Source organism: Protopterus annectens, chromosome 1.part1 (assembly GCF_019279795.1).
Source record: "Protopterus annectens isolate FY-2018-M chromosome 1.part1, PAN1.0, whole genome shotgun sequence".
Taxonomy (NCBI): Eukaryota; Metazoa; Chordata; order Ceratodontiformes; family Protopteridae; genus Protopterus; species Protopterus annectens.
In genome coordinates, this window is record NC_056726.1 from 1,883,474,176 (window position 1) to 1,883,492,766 (window position 18,591).

Consider the following 18,591-nt stretch of genomic DNA (forward strand, 5'->3'; position numbering starts at 1 on the left):
GATAGTGAAGGGGGGAATAATTACAGGTTACCTGTAACTTTTACCATAAGGATAAAAAAAAAAAATTCAATAAATACTATCATAAGGACAAAACTAATAAATCAATACGTTTTAACATTTGCCTCATCGTTAAAAGCATAGCACTTATTCAGGTTTAAAACAACATGAGAAATTGCAAGCCACACATTTACCTCCTCTTCATCTAGATTTTCATCTTCGTCATCTGAATCCCAAAGCAGTTTTCTTTTCCGTCTCATTCGCTTAAGAGGTCTGTCAGCATCATTTGCACTGTTAAGCATACTTAGATTACTGTTACTGTTCATGCCATTTTTGCATTCTCCTGGGCTGGCCTTGCAACTCCTAAATACAAAAAAAGCAGAAAATCAAACTGATAAAAATATGCTCTATTATCTATATATTATAACTGCAAGCATTTATGTTGCATAAAACAAAAGGAAAACGTACATATTTAACATAATTGGTAATTTGCTGCAAAGCGATACATCCAAAAACAAGATCAAACAGCATACAGTGACAAAACAGCATAAAATAACATCACTTTAGGCTGCAATTCATTTAAAGCCAGAGGACACTAAAATATGTAGTATTTTAAACTGAAAATTAATCATTAATCTTTCAGCAGTCTCACCTGTCCTCCAGCCGTTGTGCACACGTTGGACTGCAGAACCTACTACTTTTTGCGATGCTCATATCCAGGGGACATCCACAGATCTCACAACAGGCAGCCACAGTGGATGTTTCTTGTGAGGCAGCTGTAGTGTCTACACTGCTTCCAAGTCCTATAACACATGTACACAAAACATTAAAGTTTAATAAAAAAGACAAATGCAAGCAAGGATTTATAATACTGAAAACAAAAGTGCAGAACTTCTTAAAAGATGAACTGTTAAACTATTTGAAAAGGCATTTACTTGCAAATAAGAGTTATGTGCAGGAACTGTCATCAGTAGACTTACATCAAGAAGCAAAACATCCAAAAAATGTAGTGACAAAAACGCAAAGACCGCCTTTCATAACATATTCCTACTAGTTGAATTAGATGGGTGGTGACACACACAAACGAAGTACAGTTGTTTGTCTAGGTAAACTTATCATCGCCATACATATTCAAATGGTCACTGCTGCAGTAGCTTTTGCTATATATGGATTACATCCAGCCCAAGATATAACAGTCAGCCAGCTTCTAGAGGTTAAGGACACCTTCCATACAGCCAAACCATCAACAGCTCAAGCAGAGGCAAACAAAATCAACTGTGTGGGTGCCAAGCCCTTCGGAGTTTTCATGTCATCGAAAACTAGGAGGCTAGGGCCCTAAGAAAGGTCAGTGTTACGTACATAGAAAAACAGTACTCAACATGGCAATAAAAATAAGGAAAAATACGGTAATGGAGTGGCTACTCAAGCAGTGATCATTCAAACATCTATTGCTATACTAAGTTTTGTTACACAATTGAACTGTAACAGTACACCATTTCATCACTGCCACAGACTTAACTATATGGGTAGACCACTACAGCTTTTAATGCCTGGAATGAAGAGGGAAGAGGTTTACAAAAACCCCTTAAGAATGGTCCTAGCAAAGTGTGTTCTAGACCTAGAAAAGGAGACTACTTTGCAGCACTCTGAACCAAGTTGCTGCTTGTAGAATATTCTGGAATCCAACTCTTTCCAAAAAGCCATTGGTGAAGCCAAGGCCCTTGTAAGTTTGCATCGACTCAGCCTGCAAATGCCTTGTTCTAGTGGGTATAACAACAGGAAACAATGTAAAACATTTGTATGGATATAGTTTGTTTTGACTAAGGCTGTAGTTTTTTTCTTACCTTCATGTTTATTTCCCATGTTTGGTCCCCTTTGAATTATTTCTTATGTGCAGAGTTTTGTAATTTTTTTTTTAATTTACATTTTTAAAGACCTGATTTTATAAGCCATTGGAGTTCTGGCATTTTTCCGTTGGTTAAGTCACAAATATCCCTCTATCGTTTTACATTGTATGGAAGAAAAGGTATGTGATTTGATTTTTGAGTTTGTTAGTTATAGGCCCTAAAGTAGAATTTAAGTACATACTTATTCGGCAAGTATATGTTAATTTCTACGTGAAGTGTTTTTAATTATAGCTATTCGTATGTTATTTTGTGTTTTAGTAGAGTATCCTAATTTTTCTTCTGTGTTAACATGATGAATTGTATATGTTGACGTTTAAGCCATGTGCTCAGTGTAGTAAACGATTTTAATATTAACTTATGCATATTTGTTGGAGGTAGAAATCAATCTTAACTTTACTAACTCTTACTGGTCGTATTTCCCGGCCAAGTTGCTTTTTATTTGTATTTTTTTTTACACAGAATGTTCGCTGTACGCGTTAGCGTTCCTTGTTAGTTTTACATAATTATATGTGTATTAGCATAGTTTTAGTGGCTATTCATTTTAGTGTTCGTGAGTAATTCAGTAGAAGAAGCCCAAGTTTTTGACACTCCAGTCCTTCATCGCAATTAAGTTTTTTCCTCTTTCAAAATTAGCGTACCTTTCCGGTATAGAACACACACTTCATTGTTAATTTTGTCTTGAACATAATTCATAGGTTCATGTTTTTGTCAAAGTTCACTGAATAACACTGCTCACTGTAAAGCAACTGGGGATTTTTTCTATTACAGCTGTTTTATTCTAGTCGTTTTAGGGCACTTTCCAGCTAACAAGCTAAATGTCTGCTCCTCGGAGTACTATTTAAGTTATACTTTGTTAATGATGTATTTATTTTCTGGGTTTACAAACATTTAGTGCTTTCTCAGTTAATAGATTTGGCAACAAAAAAAGGAGTTATGCTGCTTTATCAGAGTTCTTAAAAGTAGAATAATAGTTGCAATGATGGTGTACCCGTTTGTCGCCAAATTCTCAGGGAGGCTCTACTAGGCTTATAATACCAGTAGTCTGATATTTTGTCATCTAGAAAATGGTAAAACTTGCCTTAAGCTATTTGGAGTGAGTTTACTAATAAAAAAAATATGGTATGCAAGTTTAAGCTTAAATTTACATTGCACCCGCCCCCCCCAAAAAAAATGTTAGTACAAGATATAATATTGGCATTACACAACTTGCTTCAAATTATAATTCCTTCCACAAGACCCATACATGGAATTGTTTGCTGGGCTATGCACTTGCTAAAATGTTCTGCATGAGTGACTATACAGCCTGATGCATTTGGTTCTTGCTGCCTTACTTGCAAGTCAGCTTTGGTCTCCAAGGGAAAATGCACTATTGGTGGAATTTGATGCTAACTTAATGGTTTGTGTCATAAGTATTTTCAGCTGTGGGTAGTTTTTGTCACTTTTCTCTAATATTTAATGCAAGTTCTTCTATTAAAGACGCAGAAATGTAAAGATTATATATACATGTTGGATTTCTTTTCTCCCTGTTTTCTGAAACTAGAACTAAAGCTTGGAGGCAGTACGTAACTGACATGGAGTATTTTTTTAACCAATGAATCTGGTGGTCCTTTGCCATAAACTCTACAAGAGGATGACAAAACTGATGTAAAATAAGAAGTCCCAAGACTGTAAAAACTCCCTTATCAGCCTCAACAAAAAGTTGAGATCACTCATCAAATCCTCTAAAGCTAGCTATGAAAACAGAATTTCAGCAGATAGTAAAGACAATCACAAGGCCTTCTATAGTTATGTAAAGAATCTCCACGGCAATACCCAGACTTGTTCTGAGCTACTGGCTACTGCACAATGTTACCTCCTATACCGAGCCAACAGATTCAGTGTCATCTTTACCCCCCCCCCCCCCCAAGGACCAATCACAATACCAGTAGATTGTCAGGCACCCAGTAATACTGTTGCACAGGTTAAAACAGCACTGTCCAAGGCCAAGAATACAGCTTCTATGGGACCTGACAATATCCCTGGTTGTGGTCTACATGAACTATGGAGTTAACTGGCACCTCACATGTGCCCTGTTCAGTCACAGCCTCACCTCAGGCTTTGTCCCTACTGAATGGCGCAATGCTACAGTCATCCCTCTCCACAAAGGAGGAGCAACTACAGACCCTGGGAACTATCACCCTATTAGCCTGACGAGTCTGATATGCAAAGCTATGGAACGCATCATCATGGACCTAACAAACAAGGATATAGGGAATCTCCAAACTCTGGATCCCACACAGTTTGATTTTGTGAAGGGTAGATCATGCCTGCTCAACTTGGTTGACTTTAAGTCAGTCACCAGAGCTGTGGATGAAGGCAAGGTGGTTCATACAGCCTACCTTGATCTGGCCAAGGATTTTTATACCATTCCCCACTCAGGAATCCTAGAAAAACTCACAAAGCTTGACATCAACCCCTGTATCACTAGGTGAGCTGCAGACTGGCAACTAGTCATGAGTGGAGTCCTACATGATTTGGTCCTGGGTCCTCTCCTGTTTGATATCTACTTCTCTGAAGTCCCCGCCAACATGAAGGGACTCTGGCTGACAAATTTTGCAGACGATTGTAAGTTGGGAGCTGCTATTAACTCCCAAAGTGATGTTGACATCCTACAGACTGGCCTCACTGAGACCAACAACTGGTGTCAACCATGGCCTTAAGTTCAATACCAAAAAATGTGTTGTCGTCCCCTTTGGGGAAAAACCCGGTTCTCATGAATTACCACACTGATGGTAGTCCACTGAACACAGAAGGTGTTATAAGAGATCTGGGAACACAGGTTGACAGCAACCTCTCTTTTGATCACCACATTGCCACTGTGGTCAGAAAGTCCTATGTGGCACATCTCATTACTAAGGGTTTTGCATCCAGAAAGAAAGAGGTCATCGTCTCCCTCTCCTCTTCCCTAATTAGGCCAATCATCAAAGTACAGTGCCCTATTTGGTATGTACCTCACTAGACACCTGCAGCAACTGGAGAGGCTGTAAAAGTACCTCACAAAGAGGATTCTAGGCCTTAAACACTTGTCCTAAATGGACAGACTAAAAAAAAAACTCCAACTATTCTCCGTTTCATATCACCCACTTACAGGCGATCTCTACTTGACTTACAAAGCCATATCTGACCCAGTTCTGTTAGAAATGCTACATCTAAAGAAATCTCAATCCCTCCTCACCACACGCTCCAGAGACCTCAACCTCATTCCCAGAATTAACAGAACATGCTGGAGGGACAGGTTTATAAGCCATAGACTGCCCATACTATGGAACAGACTTCCCATACATGTCACGCAGAGCACCTCGCTGACCCTTTTCAAGAGAAATCTTGATGTGTGGCTGGGAAACAGAAAATTCACCCTGGGGATAACTCCAGTGGCTCTACTTGACAGAGGCACTGGGAACTAAGGTCGGGTGGCACTATGCCGGGGTAATCCTATGGCTAGGCTTGTACAGGCCCCAGGGCCGTTAACCCAGTACACACCTATGAACCTAAAAGAAATGAATAACTGATCAGAGTTTGTAAAGGTTTTAATTCCATCAGTATATGATCCGAGTTGTCTGTGGGCATCTAGAGTATGAAGAATCCTTTCCCTCTTGTTTTTAGGTTCTGGAAAGAAGACAAGGAGATAGAAACCTTAGCTTAAAGTAAACTCTTACAACACTTTACCCATAAATGAAAGATTATTTCTCAAGAAACCCTATATTTGTGGAAAAAGTGATATGATTGACCCATAATGAGAGCCTGCAACTCATATATTCTTCTTTTAGAAGTAGAAGTCACAGCAATCAGTAAGGCTGTTTTCCATGTTATGGACCCGGCTGGTTCAAATGGAGCCAGAGTTAATGTTTCTAAAACAAAGTTGAGATCCCAAGGAGGAGCTACCTGTTTTCTAGATGACCTGGTATGCAAGACCTCTTTAAACATTTTAACATGGGAATATATTTGCAGGGGTTGTATTCATGGCCGACAAATGAACCATAACAGAGTTAAAAAAGGCCAGAGGATAATAACTAACACAAACATGGAAGAACCAGAAAAATACTAGCTTTAAGACCGTCATGGTGCTTATTTTGGCACTAACTAGAAAATCTTTACCATTTGCTAATATATGATTTGCAGTAGCCTTTAGGCTATACAAGTTGTTTTCTCTGCCTTAGAAACAACCTGCCAACTTCACAAAGCTCTAGCTTTACTCTGACTGCTGACTGGCTAGTCCAAATGAGGCAATCAGCATGATTTCTTCAGGAATTTATGACCCCTGGAGACAGAAAAGCCTAGCAATCCTGAAATAAACAGCCAATAATAGCAAAGAAACATATAAAGTAGAAACACACAAAACCCTACTTTATGTCCAAAATAATAAAAAAAAAATGTTGATGTACTCACCATAACATTCCATGTGAGTTGTTCATCTTGCCTTTATTCTTACTGATGGGTTCAGAGCTGATCCTCGGCTCCGACTCGACCAACTGCAAAAGCTCGAGGTCTTCAACCAGCTCGAGGCCAACTCCCTATCCCATGCTGCACCCTGGTCCTTCCCTCAGATCTTGTTTGCTGCCAACTGACTACCTACTACCATTAATATGCCACTCTGAGAACTGGATAAGAGACAATGCAACATATACCAGAGGATGACAGACCTCAAGTAGACTGGATGGGGGTTGGAGGGTGGGACGTAAGAATGAAGGCAAGATGAACAATTCACATGGAACATTATGGTGAGTACATAACTTCTTTATGTGAAGTTGTTCCATCTCGCAGTTCATTCTTACTGATGGGTAGTGTCCCAAACACCATCTTTCTCAGGTGGCTCATGGGAGAATGTTCCTCAGAACTGTGGAACCAAAGGAGGTCCTGTCCCTGGAGGACTTGTCTACTTTGTAATAAGTGAAAAAGGTATGAGGTCTTGAACAGGTAGCTGCTGCACAAACAACATCTAATGGTAACCTTGCAGAAAAGGCTAATGAGGTTGAAACAGCTCTAGTAGAGTGGGCCTTTATTTTTTGTTGTAAGGGAGCATTCTCTGAACTATAAATGAAGGAAATGCAATCTGATAGCCATCTTGGCAAGGTGACTTTTGTCACTGGGGTTGATCCGTTCTTCTGAATTGTTTTGTTCTATCTAAATAAAATCGGAGTTGTCTATGAACGTTTGTGCAGCATGTGTTCCATTCTATTTGTGCATTTAGGAAAGAAAACGGGCAACTCAATGGATTGGTTAAGATTTGTCTCTGAACAAACTTTTGGTAAGAAGGATGGATTAGTTCTGAGTGAAACTCTGCCATTATGGAAAATCAAACAGGGAGTTTTGATGGTCAAGGTCTGTAGCTCAGAAATCCTACGAGCAGAAGTAATAGCTATAAAAAATATAGTCTTCCATGAGAGAAATTTCAAATGATAGGATGACGCTGATTCAAAAGGAGGTAATATAATTCGGGAGAGAACAAAATTTAGATTCCATGGCATGGCTGGAGTTCTGGTTGGTGGTCTCAAAAGAATGGTACCCTTAAGAATGGCTTTAGAGAGTCGATGTGACATGACATTAGAACATTGGAAGCAAGATGAAAGTTTGAGATTGCTGCTAAATTAACTCTAATGGCAACTGCAGCAGCTTCTTCACTGAAAAGTTTAGTCAGAAATTCCAGTGTAGATGAGATCAGAGCTAGGTAGGGATCAACATCATTCTGAGATGCCCATAGAAAAAATCTCTTCCATTTGCCAAGATATAACTGTCTGGTGGATGATTTATGAGTGGATGTTACAATATGTTGGGCCTCCACTGAGAGGTTGTAAATCCTGGCTACTGTTGGAATTGGAGCAGCCAAGCTGTCAGTTTGAGGGAATGAAGAGAAGGATGAAGAGCCCCCGATGAATGGGTCAACAGATCCGGAACTGGGTCCAGGATCCAGGGTTCTTCCTAAAAATGAGGCTGAAGGAAGGGAAACCAAATTTGCAGAGGCCAGTAAGGAGCTATTAAAATTATGATCCTTCCCAGAGACTTTGCTTTCTGTAATACTTTGGGTATCAGAGGGAAGGGAGGGGGCATAAAGGAGACCCAGGAGCCAATTGTGCACCAGTGCATCCCTTGGGGCATCCCCCGGCGGTGGGATCAAGGCAAAGTAGTTGCTGCATTTCAGGTTTGTTAGGGTTGCAAAGAGACCGCAGCAAGGCTGGCCCCACCTGCAGAATATCTGTTCCGTTACTTGTTTCTTTAGGGGCTATTCGTGAGGCAGAAGAATTGCCCTGCTTAGCTTGTCTGCTATTGCACTGGCCCTCCCCGGGATGTGCATTGCTATCAGAAAGCGCTGGGTGGAATTTGCCCACTGCCATACTCTCAGGGCCTCTCGACACAGGGGATAATATTTGGTTCCTCCTTGTTTGTTTATGTACCAGACCACTGACATGTTGTCTGTCTGAATTGCAACTGTTCCCGGAGGTAGAGAGTCTTGAAAGGACTGCAACGCTAGAAGTACCGCTCTCATCTCCAGAACATTTATATGCAGATGAGCCTCGTGTTTTTCCATGTGCCTTAGGCTGTTTTACCCTGATAATGCCCCACACCCTATCAAGGAAGCATCCGTGGTCACCGTGGCTATGGGATTGGGTAAAACAAATGGACAGCCCCGAGTTACCTGTTGAGATGTCAGCCACCACTGAAGGTCCTTCTTGCACGTATTCGTTATGATGATTTGGTGTGACATTGGGAGTTCCTGAAAGGACCATTGAGAGGATGGGAGCCATTGCAGAACTCGCATGTGCATTCGAGTGAGGGGAATGGCTATGATCGCTGCCACTATTGATACTAGCAATTTGAGTACCATTGAGACTGGGGCTTTTGTCACTGGAAGAAAGTCTAATATTTCTTTTCCTAAGAGAGAAACTCTTTCTGGAGGAAGACTTAATGTCATTGTAACTGTGTTTAGTTCTGCTCCTATAAAAACGGTCTGTTGCAATGGTGACAAGGCAAATTTTTTGAGTTGATGGTAATCCCCAACTGAGTGCAGAGATTTAAGGTTGTGTCCCTCACCTGAATAAGTTGTTGCTTAGTAGTGGCAGTGAGGAGCCAGTCGTCTAGATATGGAAACACCTGGAATCCCAAACATCTCAGGTGAGCAGTGACTACTGCCACACATTTGGTAACACTCTGTGGGGCTACAGTGAGACCAAATGGCAGAGCGAAAAATTGATAATGACTGGCTCCCAGCCGGAAGCGTAGATGAACCCTGGATGGCCTGTCCATCTTTATGTTGCAGTACATATCCTGAAGATCTATAGAGCACATCCAACTGTCTTTCCCCAGAAATGGGGAGTATTGACTGAAGCTTGACCATCTGGAACTTCATCTTTTTTACTGACTTGTTTAGTCTGCTGAGGTCCAAAATAGGTCTCCAGTCCCCTGTTTTCTTTGGAACTAAAAAGAACCTTGAGTAAGTTCCAGATCCTCTCTGGTCTGCTGGGACTGGCTGGATGACTCTTTCCCCAGCAACCTTTGGACCTCTAAAGGCTGCTTGTTCCCTGTGACTGGGTGGAACGTCTGGGATTTTTTTCTCTAGAGGGGGTGGAGTGGCAAAGGGAATAGAGTATCATCTGGATATTATGCTTTGTACCCAGCTGTCTTTGGTTATTTTTAGCCAGGCATCCAGGTACAAAGAAAGACATCCCCCAGACTGCCTCCAGAGATGAACAGTCAGGCCTCCTTTCAGGAGCGCTGATAGGGCTTGCCAAAGAACTGATGTCTGTCTCCTTGGTTCTGCGGACCCCCTATGCCGCATGGGCGGCGTCTTCTGTTATTACCCCCTCCTCTGCTTCTAGAAGGGGTTTCACCATGAGTGTCCTGGAAAGATCCTTGAGATTTACGGAACCATATCTTTCCACCCCCCTCCCTTTGGGGTAAGGTCTATTCAGGGTAGGAAAAACATACTCTGATGGCAGACAAGGTCTTTCTGTCTTTTTCACTCCCGGTAAGCATTTCCTTTACCTTTGGTCCAAAAAGGGACGAACTGTCACAGGGGGTGTTAATGAAGGAAAACTTAAAGGGTTCTGCAAAGGAACATAAGCGCATCCAGGAGTGATTCCTGAGAGCAATTCCTGTACCCGCTGCTCTGTTTGTACCATCAGCTGCATATGATAACAGACGCATGGACAAGTTCACAATCAAATTAAGAGTGGAGAGCTGGGAAGTTACCTTGTCTGAAACCTCCATAGCTACTGAACCCTGCAGGGCATCTCCAAGCTCATTCAGGAGACCCCTTTGTAATCTAGTGAAATGTGTGAGATAGTCCAGCGATCAAAGGACAAAGGCCACTGAACTAAACATACGCTGAACAGCTGATACCACCATAGTATCAACAGGCACTCCTTTAGTGAGATAAGCTCTATCCTGAGGGCAAGTTATAAATTTATTAGGCCTCCTGGGTACAGGCTCCGTGGTGTCTGGGGACTCCCATGCCCTTCGAGTGAGTAACTCAAGCAACCCAAGAGGTGGAGGGTTGAGACCCAAAAGCCTTCAGGAAGACTGACTCATCATCAGTAGGGTTAAGGGATTTCCAGCCACCCCTCTGTTTAAGAATTTCTAAGATATCTGCAAAGGAGATATCTTCTGAGGGGGACCGTGGGGACCCTTCTGACTCATCCAAGTCAGTATCCGAAGTGACTGACTCTTGTAGGGAGTCCAGATGCTTCCTCTTGCAAAGTCTCTTCCTAGGCACCTCTTCAGTGGGAGCTTCTGGAGAGGTCTCGGAAGAACATGGTTCACCCAATGAGGCTTCCAGATCCTCAGGATTTCTACGCTTTAATGGAGCGTGTGATGTAGAGGCAGACACCGGTGCTTTCTGGGAGGGAGCTGCCAGGACTGATGTAGTGGTCATCGTTGTGGACAAAGCCCTCCTCATAGCCTCAAAGGCCCCTCGGTCCCAACGAGAGGAATCCCTCGGATCCAAGGATTCGATGGAAACGGTCTGCGCCGGTATGGAGGGCTCCGAGCCAGAGATCGGGGCTGAACGCACTCAAGCTGAAGCCTGAGAGGTAAAGTTGGCACCTATTCTGTCCTACTATCCTCCCCGGACCCAACCGGTGAGTGTCGGCTCCGAGATCCTTCGGTTGACGCCAAAGACATCAGGGCAGTCGGGGCCGAAAAGCCTAGAGTAGGTGTCAGTCCCGAAGGTTCCATGATCATCAGTTCTGAGCTCTCTGGCACAAAAACCTCCATGCAGATCGGAGGAGGAACAGAAGATGTTGGGGGAACTAAAGTTGGTGCCGATAAAATTTTTGCCAGTGCTGGTAACTGTAAAAGCTTCTTCACCACGTGGTCCACATAAAATCAGACAGTCTTACTTGAGGCCCATGACGAATTTGACAAAGTCACTGATTGTAAGATGAGAGATTTTAATGTAGGAGATACTGGCTCCAAGGTCGGGGACCGGCTCCTAACCACGATGACAGTCTGTTCCGTAGGCTGTGGAACCGATGTTGAAGCTTTACTAGAGGCTGATTTTGGAGTCGATGGACTCTTCGTCGGTTCTCTAGGCTTTTTGGAGTGCTTGTCAAACTTATCCAGTGACTCCTGGAAGGAGGATTTTAAAAGACCCTTATCCGTGAGTTTTCTTTTCCTTTCTTGCAACACTCTGGAGCTAAAGGAGCGGCATATAGTACAGCTTTCCTGTAGGTGCACTTCACCCAAACAGTAGACACATTCAGTGTGTCCATTGGTGATGCACATCTTTTGCCCACATCTTGGGCATTTTTTTAATTCAGACTTGGATTTTTCCTTTTTCTGATGAGATATAGTATCGGAAACAAATACATTCAAGAAATATAAATTCAGAAGTACAAAATACCAACACTAATACTTCACAAGCAACTACTGCCCTGAAAATAAAAGAGCTCTATCCTCCCTGTGGTAGCATGGGTTTTCTCCGGGTGCTCCGGTTTCCTCCCACATCCCAAAGAAATGTAGTAGGTGAATTGGACACTCTAAATTGGCCCTAGGTGTGAGGGTGTCTGTGTGTGTGTCTTCTGTGGAAGGGTGGGTGCCGGGCTGGCAACTTGACACCGTAAAACTCCACTGCCAATCATGAGTGGACAGATGATCCACTGTGGCGACCCCTAACACGGAAAAAGCCAAAACAAGAATAAGACCCACACTGAAGCAACTACTAAAGTCTTGTAAAAAAAAAAAAGGCTCTAAGAAAATTAAACTATTAGTATGAATTTAAGCTAAAGTTAAACTATCTGCCCTGTAAAAAGGAAAGGCTCTAATTTAACAGAGAAACACACACACACACACACACACACACACACACACACACACACACACACACACACAATATAAATCCTAGAGATAGGGAGAAGAAAGGCCTAATAACATGGCCACTAATATCTAACTAATTTAACTATAGAAGTAACTAACTGTTATTATCTATGCTTTAAACTAACTACCTAAATAACTACCTAACAGACTAAACTATTTTAAACACTTACTTAGCAGAAAAAGCTATAATTAAAGAAAGTTATTCACTGGCCAGAGCTGGTGAAAGTCCGATCAAGTTGCAGCGGCAAACGAGATCTGATGGAAGACCAGGGTGCATCATGGGATAGGGAGTTGTTCTCAAGTTGGTTGAAGACCTCGAGCTTTTGCTGTTGGCCGAGTCGGAGCCGAGGATCAGCTCTGAACCCATTAGTAAGAATGAATGGTGAGATAGAACAACTTCACATCTACTGTTATGGGTAAGAGCAACTTACACAAATGAATTATGTTCATCATTCCCACTGCTGCAGTAGCCTTTAGGCTGTATTGGTTAATTACCAAAGCTTATCTAACCAGGGAGAAGGAAGGACAGAGATCCAAGAGCCCATGGATAAGGGTCCTAGCAAAATTAGCTCTGAACCTACAAAAGTAATATAGTCTGTTATGTAGATGCCTCTAGAATACTTCTGGAGATCACCCCTTTCCAGTATGCCATGGAGGAAGACAAGGCTCAAGTAGAATATGCCTTGATACTGCCTGGAATGGATTTGCCATGGTGGCAATAACAAAAAAACAATATCAAACAACCCCCTGGGTCTGTTTAGACACAGGGTATCCCTTTCTCTCTCTTGATAAGAAACAAATAGCTGATCAGCTTTTCTAAAGAGCTTAATTCTGTCAGGATACCAGATGAGCTGCCTATCCATGTCCAGAGTATGCAGAATTATGTCCCCCTGGTTCTTAAGTTCTGGGTAGAAAATGGAGATTGATGGTTAGATTCAAAGTAGAAACATCTGTGTTTTTTCATATTACCTTTTGTCAGTTTCACAATCTTTTGTTTCCTTCACTGATATGTGTAACTGTTACTCTTTTCTTATATCTTACAATTAATGTATTTATTTTTACTTTGTTGAATTGTTCACGTTCTTTCATTGTCTGTTTTAAATGTCTAAGATATTGCTGTTTAAGTACTGCTCCCCTGGCCTCAGCTGTTTTTTTCCCCAGTTGGGCTTTTCCAGAAAACAAATATAATTAATTAAATTAGTTAATAAACTCTGAAACCACTTTGGGCATGAATGAGGGGTTTGTTCTTAGAAATGCTACCTTGTGGAAAGTCAGACAGGGCTTACCCACCATGAGAGCTTGCATCTCAGATATTCTTCTTGCAGATATCATGGAAATAATGAGTACAGTTTTCCAATTCAGTAAACCTAAATCAGCTTGATGATCAGGTTAAAATGGTAACAACTTCTCCAGCAAAAAATTAAAATTCCAAGGAAAAGCAACCTGTTTATGAGGGGGTCTCAAGTGTAAAACTCCTTTCCAAAAACCTTTTTGAGGCTCCATGGTCAGATGAATAAGAGGGCCAGATGACAACAACTCACATAAATATTTGAACAGTGCACCAGTGGTACAAAATCCCTGACCCATTGTTATTCGTTAGGAACCAACAAGAAAACCTGCTTCCACTTACCAACATAAGATTTTCTACTTTCTGGTTTTCTTGCCTCCTTTACCACCTGCTGCATGTCCTCATGAAATAAGTGCCTAAAAGGCACTAGAATTGAATCATCCAGGCAATCAAAGCTGATTGAAACTGGAGTTTATCAAACTCCCTCTCTCTTGTGAGAAGATCCAGTTTGTGAGGAGACTTGTGGTAATTGCCCCTGGCCAATCCCATAAGAAGGGATAAAGTGCAGTTGTGTAAAAAACAGTAGATGTCCTTCTCTTCATGGTTTCATACAATTTGACAAAGTGTAAAATTCCACATATTCGTCTGGTAATTCAGAATTCTGAAGGCTAAAAACATTCTCTTGCCTATGGGGTCTAACACCTTGCTTTCTTTGTCACCAAGAGAAGGGTACTTGTTAAGAACCAACCTGTTGCCAGCATGAGAGTTAGCTGAAATTGTTGCCGGATCTGAGGTACCTTACACTATTTATCTGTATTTTTAGAGACGGACGGCTGGGTATCAGGATGACTACAGCACCATTCAACACATACTGCACGGGTGGTAGAGTAGGAGGGATAGGTAAGGAATGAGTATGTCCATTTGTAACATTTTATAGTATTTTCTCAGTTCAGGAAAAAAAGATAGCTCATTCATCCTGGCTACAGACTGATTAAAAGAAAATTCCTCTACAAGAGAATAAAAATGTTTTCTTCACAAAGTGCTGGGCATGGCAATCTGTAGGAGAAGCCCTATTTCTGACAAAGTCAGAATTATCAGACCATGTTTCCTTAGGATTTACTTCACACCAGATGCCAACCTGTAATAGTTTCTATGTACCAGGATTCACCGCTTATAATGCCTGCCTTTCCAAAGTAAGAAATTTATCTTTCTTAACTGAATTACATCTTTAGTTGAACACTGTTTATTTATTTATTTATTTATTTTTGTTAACAGGAGTTCCTGTGAAAGAACACAGACTCAAGGAAGTAAGGTTTTCCTGGTTTAATGGTCTCTTGCCCTGGTTACACTAAGGAGGATCTCCTGTAGTGTCTACCAGATCAAGAGAAGATGGTTCTTCCATGCCCGTATTGGCCACTGGAGCAACTAAAGAGGATGTGGAGCAACTAAAGAGGATGTGGCTGACCCACAATACATGATGGCTTAAAGGACTTCAACAGAAGAAACCAGAGAATTAAGTGAGTGGTCTGAGGAATACCCAATGGCCACTACAGGTTCATCCATTATCAGTTAAGGCAGAGACCGAGTCCACAACAGTGCAAGGACTCCTTGGTAAGTGATTATTTCTTTCTACTCACAGCAGGAGAAGAATCAGCAGGACCAGAGTAAGTATCCATACTACAGCCAAGAAAGAAGAGCCAAAAGCAGTAAGCAATGCTGGAGCGAGTCGGTGAGAAGATAACAGAGTGTTTACAACCATCACACTTGCACTCACAGCACTTTCTTCAGTCCCTTCACAAGAAAAACACAAAAGCAAAACACAAATTCCCTGTAAGTACCCTGATCAAACACTTAAACTGACAGAACAACAATATGGCAGGTAGGTTGTCATGAAGTAAGCATATGTACTGCACTAATAAGTATGTTCCTGCCCATCAGTACAATAACACTTTTTGTCAAAAAAACAAAGTTTACACAAACAGTACATAAATTCTCATAAAACAGCCCCATTTAGTTTGAGATGCTAATACCCAAGAACAGATGTCCCGACAGGAAAAAAAGTTATGTACTTACCATAACGTTCCATATGAAGTTGTTCAATCTCACCGTTCATTCTTTACTGATGGGTTCGGAGCTGATCCCTAGGCTCCGATATGGCCAATTGCAAAGCTCAAGGTCTTCAAATAACTCGAGGCCAATTCCCTATCCCATGATGCACCTGGAATTACCTTACATCTAGTTTGCCGCTGAAACAGACTGGAGGTTCTGCTTTATCTCGGGCCAGTAAAACTGTTTTTTCATTACTTACTTACTAAAAATTTTGCTAGTTAAATAGATAGAATAGTTTAGGATATTTTTTAAAGCTCTTATAGCTTTTCAGTGTGTTTTCCCTCTTTATATCCCTTCCCATCTAGTGTGCTTTAACAAATTTCTAGTTGGCCTCTTATAAGCCTAGTTTAAAAGTTTCTTCTCAAATTACAGTGTGTTATTCAGTGACCTTTTGCCACAATTTCTACTGTTTTCTTAGATAGTTACAGTCATTTGCTGTGCGGTCTGTCATAGGTTCATAGGTTCATACTAGGCTATCTGCCCTAGGGCATTTAGAAGCCTAGCCAGAGTGTGTTTGGCTTTCGCCACCCAATTTAAATTAATTTTGCTATGCCCTTTTTCGAGGTTAGCATACTGTGCCTCTGTCTAACAGTGACACAGAAGTGATACCCGGGGTAAACCTACGATCCCCCATCCACTGATCAAGATTCCTCTTGAAGAGAGTCAATGAGGGACTCTGCCTAACCTGGACTGGGATTTTATTCCAGAGTGAAGGGAGCCTCTGGGTTATGAATCTATCCCTCCAGCATGTCCTATTTATTTCAGTGCTGAGGTTCAAGTCTCTCGAGCGGGTAGCTCGATGGGATTTGGATTTTCTGAAGTGCAGCATGTCCATTAATTCCGGGTTGGACATGGCTTTATACGTCAGGCACAGATCGCCTCTGAGCAGGCGGTATGCCACTGAGTATAGCTGTAGTTTCTTTAACCGGGCAGCATATGGCATCTGTTTCAGCCCTTTGATCCTCTTGGTAAGGTACTTTTGGGGTCTTTCCAGTTGCTGCAGGTGTCTGGTAAGGTACATCCCAAAAGGGGCATTGTACTCAATTATGGGCCTGATGAGGGATGAGTAAAGAGGCACGATGACCTCCCCTGATCTAGATGTGGAGGTCCAAACGTTGCTAAGAAAGTCATCCAACTAGTCCCAGCAGACCAGACAGGATCCGGAACTTACTCATGATTCTTTTTGGTTCCAAAGACGACGGGGGACTGGAGACCCATAATGGACCTCAGCAGACTGAATCAATACGTAAAGAAAGAGAAGTTTTGGATGGTCACGCTTCAGTCTAGACTTTCCTTCTTAAGGAAAGACAATTGGGATGTGCTCGACAGATCTCAAGGATGCGTATTACCACATAAAAATGGCCAGACCATCCAGGGAACACATGCGCTTCCAGTTGGGAGCCAATCATTAACAGTTTCAAGCCCTGCCTTTGGTCTCACTACAGCCCCCAGAGTGTTCACCAAATGCATGGCAGTGGTCATGGCTCACCTGAGGCTTCTTGGATTCCAGGTGATTCCGTACCTAAATGACTGGCTCCTTACCGCCACACTGGGTATCAACTCATTCAGGCCAGGAAGTTCACTCTGTCACTCTGCAATCATCTGGGCATTACAATCAACTCAGAAAAATCTGCCTTGTCACCATCGCAGCATATCATTTTTATCGGGGCAGAGTTGGACACCACCACCACCACACTAAGGCTTCCAATAGAAAGAGTCCTTTTTCTTCGTCAGCATGTCAGCATTCTGCTATCAAAAGAAAGAGCACCAGCATCAGAAGTTCTGAAATTATTAGGCATAATGGCAGCAGTAATTCTAGCCATACCACTAGCTCATATGCACATGCGGATACTACAATGGCTGTTGTTCACTCAATGGTCTTACCAAGAGCTTCCCATGTCTCACACTATAATGATCACAAATTCCTGCAAAAACAACCTTCAGTTGTGGTTGACCTCATTTCATGTCACGATAGGACGCCCATTTGTGCTATCCCCTCCAGCGGCCACAGTGACCACAGATGCTTCCCTGATAGGGTGGGGGGGGGGCATTTTCAGGGAAAGACAGCCCAAGGCACATGGACCGATCAAGAGACACATCTGCATATCAATGTCCTGGAGATGACAGTGCTACTTCTGGCATTGCAGTACTTTCAAGACTTTCTTCCTCTGGGTACGATAGCGATTCAGACAGACAACATGTTGGTGGTCTAGTATTTGAACAAACAAGGAGGAACCAGGTCTTACTCCCTTTGTCGAGAGGCCCTCAGAGTATGGCAGTTGGTTGCTTCCACCCAGCACTTTCTGTTGCCAATGCACATCCCGGGGAAATCCAATGTGATAGCAGACAAACTCAGCAGTGCCATCTTGTTGCCCCACGAGTGGTCCCTTGAGAAAGAAATAGCAGACAAGATATTCCACAGGTGGGGCCAGCCTTGCTGTGACCTTTTTGCCAGTCACATGAACAAGAAATGCAGGAGCTACTTTGCCCTGATTCCCCCTCTAGGAGACGCACTCGTACAAGATTGGCCTCCAGGTCTCCTCTATGCATTTCCACCAATCCTGAAGCTGACAGCTTGGCTGCTCCAGATCCAATCATAACCAGGTTCCATAACCTCTCCAATGAGACAAAACAAATCTTTTACCTTCTCATAAATCTTCTACTAGGACGCTATTATCTAAGAAAATGGAAAAAATGTTCTATATGGGCCTCTAAAAATAATATTGATGCTTACCAAGCCCCTATGGCCTCCATTTTAGAGTTCTTAACTATGATTTTTAACAAAGAAGCCGCAGCAGCAACAGTTCGTGTTCAATTGGCTGCTATTCCTAATTTTCATCTTAGATATAAAGGGTTGAATATCATGTCTCACAAAAGTTATCCAAAGCCTTTCTCAAAGGGACTTTTCATATTAGACCACCTGTGAAATCTCCCTATACTCCA

General features: G+C 42.1%; 1 protein-coding gene across 1 annotated transcript in view; it reads right to left on the reverse strand.

Annotated features, from left to right (window-relative positions):
* LOC122812929 (lethal(3)malignant brain tumor-like protein 4) overlaps positions 1–18,591 on the reverse strand; it is a 2,410,392-nt gene that overhangs the window by 2,108,337 nt on the left and 283,464 nt on the right. The window contains exons 4-5 of the mRNA XM_044084994.1: positions 650–800; positions 192–360 (exon numbers count right to left, since the gene is read on the reverse strand). Of these exons, the coding sequence (XP_043940929.1) occupies positions 192–360; positions 650–800 (320 nt within the window). The remainder of the gene's footprint in view (positions 1–191; positions 361–649; positions 801–18,591) is intronic.